Below are 5,047 nucleotides of genomic sequence, written 5' to 3' on the forward strand. Positions count from 1 at the left end.
ACATTCTTTGGTTTTTGTTCATTGGCCCGATGATTTATTCGCACACAGATACAGAATTTACAAAACTCTTTCCACACTTTCTTTCACGTGCTGTCCCATCGAGAGCGGACTGTAGACTGCCAAAAAAAAGGAAGTCCACCCTCATGTTCTCACCGCCCAGGAACGGCCCGCCGGCCAACCGCACCCACACATTCAAACAGGCGGCGGGAGACGCACTCCCCAAACATTCCGCCTGCCTCGTCTGAAGGACGAAAGAACTGTCTGCAGTGTACAGGGAGCAGTCCGCCCGCCATGATCGGCCGGTATCACGGCTACTGTCCCGCTGGTATTGGCACCGGACTGAGTCTCACGATCGGACTTTGCAGCGTGGTATTCGCCATTTTCACTGTTACCACGCGAACTAATGCATCCGGTCCAGGATGAACCTCGGTTATGCGGCCCAATGGCCACATGGAAGGTGGGTAGCGGTCGTCTCGGACGATCACGAGCTGTCCTACAGTGAAGTTTTCCTTTGGATCACGCCATTTGGTCCTCTGCTGCAGGTGTTGAAGGTACTCTCGTGACCAGCGTTTCCAAAAGTTCAGCTGCAGCCGTTGAAGAAGACGCCATCTGGATAAGCAATTACCTGAAATATTGGGACACTCAGGTTCTGGAATTAGAAATAAAGTACCACCAACTAAAAAGTGGGCTGGGGTCAGAGCATTTAGGTCATCTGGATCAGAGGACAATGGATGGAGAGGTCGGGAGTTGAGACAGGCCTCAATTTGAATGAGAACTGTTGAGAACTCTTCAAACGTGAGGGTATGTTCACCAACTACTCTGAGAAGGTGATTTTTCGTTGACTTTACCCCAGCCTCCCATAGACCACCAAAATGTGGAGAATTCGGTGGTACGAAAGACCAACTTGTTCCATCATTGGCCAGGACTGAAGCAACTTCGGCGTAGAAATCCGAAGCTGCGCCGAACATCCTCCGCAGTTCCTTGGCGGCCCCTTGGAAAGTGGTTGCATTGTCGCTGTATAGCGAGCGGCAAACACCTCGACGTCCAGCAAAGCGTCGATAGGCAGCCAGGAACGAGTGAGTTGTGAGATCCCTGACGGCTTCCAGATGAATTGCTCGTGTAGCAAAGCACACGAACAGTACTACATAGCCCTTGTATGAGCGATGTCCTCTGCCTTTGGTAGTGTGCAGGTAAAAATGGGCCAGGGTAGTCGAGTCCAGCTACACTGAAGGGGCGCGCTGGTGTCGTCCGCGTTGCAGGAAGGTCGCTCATCAGCTGATAGCTGAAGCGTGGATTTGCACGATGACATATCACACACTGCCGCGTGAGTTTTTTAACAAGTGCCACGTCCCCCGTATCCAAGTCTGGCTCCGTAAAATATTGAGGGTAGGGGTAGGTCCACCGTGAAGCGAGGAAAGGTGAGCAAATTGGACTAAAAGTTGGCTTAGATGGGATCTTTTCGGAAGGATGGACGGGTGTTTGGCAGAAAATGAAAGAGTGGAATTTTTTAGACGACCCCCTACACGAAGAATACCGTTTTCGTCCAGAAAAGGCTTCAGGCCCCTTCAGGCGGATTACGCCTGGGCAGAGGCTTGCCCGCTCGTAGTAATTTCAATTCCTCAGAAAAGGCAAACGATTGTGCTAGCTGCCTTGCAACCTTGCAACGAGCGGCAGCGAGCTCGCTAGTTGACAGAAAGTTGGTATTAGGAATTCGTGATCGTTGACAGCGTGCAATGAATATTAGGCAGTAGGCCATTACTCTAATCAGCCTGGTTATCGAAGAGAACCGTTTCAATATTGCATTCTCTTATGCAGCTTGAACGACGAATATTTGAGGAAAAATAACAGGTTCAGGTTGTCTTGGCCAATTTTCCAGGGTAGATAGCAGCCATTCTGGTCCTCGCCACCATGGAGATGAATTTATAAGAGCATCAGGGTCTAAGCCTCGACTTGGGAGGTCAGCTGGATTCTGCTCTGAAGATACGTACTGCCATACAGCAGAAGGCAGCTCAGTTTGTATAAATGACACCCTATTTGCAATGAAGGTTTTCCAATAACTAGGATGCTTTCGAAGCCAGGCGAGAGTTACCTGGCTGTCCGACCACGCGAAGACTGGTAGCGACGAGAATGCTTTTATTTTCTGCAAATGATTGACCAAACGAACAAGAAGTGCGGCTCCGCAAAGCTCCAACTTTGGTATCTTTATAGTTTTAACTGGGGTAACCTTGGATTTTGCGGCGAGAAGAAATACTCGACATTGATTTGCGTCGTCAAGTACACGTAGATAAATTGCTGCAGCGTATGCTCTCTCCGATGCGTCTGCAAAGCCGTGAAGCTCGCATCTTGAGGTCGGCGTCGTTTGCACCCAACGAACAATTTGCAGCTTCGAAAGTCTAGGAATTGCATTGAAATAGTTAGTCCACCGAACCTTAATATCCGTAGGTAATGGTGTATCCCAACTTATCTTTAAAATCCACATATCTTGCATGAGTATTTTTGCGACGACAGTGACTGGAGCGACCCAGCCTAGTGGGTCAAAGAGACGCGTCATCTTGGCGAGCACCGTCCTTTTAGTGAGAGCCATAGTGTGGATTTCTGTTACTCGAAGGTTAAATCCAAACAGGTCAGCTGTTAGCTCCCATATAAGGCCAATAGTTTTTATAGGTTCCTTTGAGTCAATAGATTTTTCCTGCTCGCATTCACGACGCTGTGAGGCACGTCGTTGCAGAAGAACTGGATGGTTGACAGCCCATTTGTCGAGTTCTATTCCTGCACAGGCCAGCAGTTTCACTAGGAGCGTGGCGATCCTTTAAGCCATGAGTAATTCATCTGCTCCCACACGATGTCATCGACGTATGAATCCTCGCGAAGGCAGGCAGCTCCCAGAGGAAACCGGTGCTCCTCATCTTCGGCGAGTTGAAGAAGGGAACGCATCGCCAAAAATGGTGCGCAGGCTGTGCCATATGTGACCGTGGTGAGCCGGTACTCCACCGCTGGGGTGTTAGGATGCGGTCGCCAGACAATTCTTTGCAGGTCCTGGTCAGCAGAATGTACCCATATCTGACGACACACCTTTACAATATCAGCGGTAAATACGAAGCGGTGACGTCGCCAGTTGATTAGCACCAGCCCGAGGTCCATTTGCAGAGGAGTACCAGATAGAAGAAAATCGTTCAGACAGTAGTGCTGTGAAGTACGGCGAGACGCAACAAACACAAGTCGAAGCTTCAAAGATGGGGTATGAATGACAGCATGATGAGGTAGGTACCAAGCCCGCTTTATCTGAGAATCGGAAGTTGGAACCTTTACCATGTGCCCAAGTTCCTCATAAATCTTCATGAAGTCTCGGTAGGCAGCGGCTTTCTCGGGCTCCCGAACGAATTGTTGCTCAGTTGACGCAAGTGAACTAAGAGCCGTTCGACGAGTCTCGTCTACAGTTTCAGGAAGCTGTGATACGATTGGAAGCTGAACAATATATCTCCCGTCCGACCCACGAAAGTGAGTATCCTTGAAGTGCTGCTCACATCGCTCATCCTCGGGGCGCAAAGTTCTCGTGGAGGGAGGAGCTTCTTCTACTTCCCAAAATCGCTGAAGATCATCCAGCAGATTCTGTACAGCCGCGCAATGCAATGAGACGAGAGACCGTCTTGGAGTAGATCCCGCCCGCCGTGACTCGCTCGCTACAGTTGGTCCCGAGATGACCCATCCAAGAGCAGTGTTCTGAGCGATGATCTGTCGGTGAGGGGATCTTTGCAGCCCTTGGCGTAGTAATAGTCCGTAGACATCTGCACCAAAGATGAGGTCGATGGTCCCAGGCTTATAAAATAGTGAGTCAACCATCTACAGATTGGAGAACAAAGACAAATCTGTCTTATCTCTCTTATAGGTAGTTGATTCGTGAGCCGCGGTAGTACAAATGCCTTAACTTCAAGGCAGAAAGATAGCGAACAAACGGAATACAGTGAGAGTTGAACGATGTTCAGTGCAGTGCCAGCCTCAGCTGCGCCGATTCCTGAGAGAGGAATCTGCGTTCGCTGGCGGGGTAAATGAAGAAGCTGTGCTAAGGCCTCGGTAATGAAGGATACTTCGGAGCCGTTGTCTAACAGCGCCCGAGCTTGTACTTGGACCCCTCGAGGACCCGTGACCAGTACCTGAGCCGTAGCGAGAATTATGGAGTGGATTGGAGCAGCCACGTTGGGCGTGAGTGTGTTGACTGCTATGCCAATTGCCTCTACAGGAGACTTTAATTGAGGTTCAGCCTCAGTATCTTTAGCAGCACACACATCGCTGCCAACCGTTACTGTATGTAGCAAAGAATTATGTCGTCCACGACAAGTGACGCAGCGCTTAACAGACTTACACTCCTTGAAGCGATGATCACCCAGACAGTTGAAGCAGAGGTGTAATTTTCGAGCCTCATCTCTTCGTTCAGCAGGAGTCTTTTCTAGGAAACTGGAGCAGACGGCTATATAGTGGTCCATTGAGCATATAGGACAATTACGGGTGCATGTGGAAGATAGTCGCTTAGTCTCAACGTGAAAAGACTTCGCCCCAGACGAGGGAAATTTGGGCGTTGTGTTACTTCCTTTGTCCTAACTCGTAAGAGGAGCTATCATCTCTAAGGCACGGATACGACCCTCGAGAAACTCTACGAGCTCCCTAAAACTGGGAAATAAGTTTGGATTCGCTTCATTATTTGGTGTGAGATTACTCAACCGGTCCTTGGTGGTCAGGTACGACTCCCATGAATTTCGTGATTCTTTATCCAAACGCTGAGCCGTGATAAAGACAAGCCAGTCGTCCCATGTTGCCACTGGACGACCCAGGTTCTGTAGCGCTCGAACCACCTGAATCGTTCGGTCAATTAAAGTACGCAATTCCGATGCTGACTCCTTCATCATCTTTGGCAAATTCATTAGAGTGGACAGATGAGTGTGCAAGCACAGTCGTGTATTAATGTACCTGGCTTTCAGGGCCTCCCAGGTCGGTTTGTAGTTGACGTCCGTAACAGAGATGTTTTTTACAAACTCCGCTGCAGAATCTTTTA

At 49.4% G+C, this 5,047-nt stretch overlaps 2 protein-coding genes across 2 annotated transcripts; both read right to left on the bottom strand.

Annotated features, from left to right (window-relative positions):
- Positions 1 to 311: 311 nt before the first annotated feature.
- Positions 312 to 968, bottom strand: LOC124171263. Its single transcript, XM_046550404.1, has one exon. The coding sequence runs from the start codon at positions 966 to 968 to the stop codon at positions 312 to 314; it is 657 nt and encodes a 218-aa protein (XP_046406360.1).
- Positions 969 to 2,790: 1,822 nt separating this feature from the next.
- Positions 2,791 to 4,481, bottom strand: LOC124171264. The gene is made up of 2 exons (XM_046550405.1): positions 3,954 to 4,481; positions 2,791 to 3,840 (listed from the first exon to the last, which is right to left on the bottom strand). The coding sequence occupies exons 1-2, from the start codon at positions 4,479 to 4,481 to the stop codon at positions 2,791 to 2,793; spliced, it is 1,578 nt and encodes a 525-aa protein (XP_046406361.1).
- Between the last annotated feature and the right edge of the window lie 566 nt (positions 4,482 to 5,047).

The sequence above is a fragment of the Ischnura elegans genome, chromosome X (assembly GCF_921293095.1).
Source record: "Ischnura elegans chromosome X, ioIscEleg1.1, whole genome shotgun sequence".
NCBI classification, from domain to species: domain Eukaryota; kingdom Metazoa; phylum Arthropoda; class Insecta; order Odonata; family Coenagrionidae; genus Ischnura; species Ischnura elegans.

Excerpts from the sequence above, each read along its gene's own strand:
- LOC124171263 (XM_046550404.1), bottom strand. The coding sequence starts at position 968 with ATGTTCGGCGCAGCTTCGGATTTCTACGCCGAAGTTGCTTCAGTCCTG.
- LOC124171264 (XM_046550405.1), bottom strand. The coding sequence starts at position 4,481 with ATGGACCACTATATAGCCGTCTGCTCCAGTTTCCTAGAAAAGACTCCT. Across the intron at positions 3,841-3,953 it reads TTCAACTCTCACTGTATTCC|ATGGTTGACTCACTATTTTA; the intron begins GTTTGTTCGCTA and ends TCCAATCTGTAG.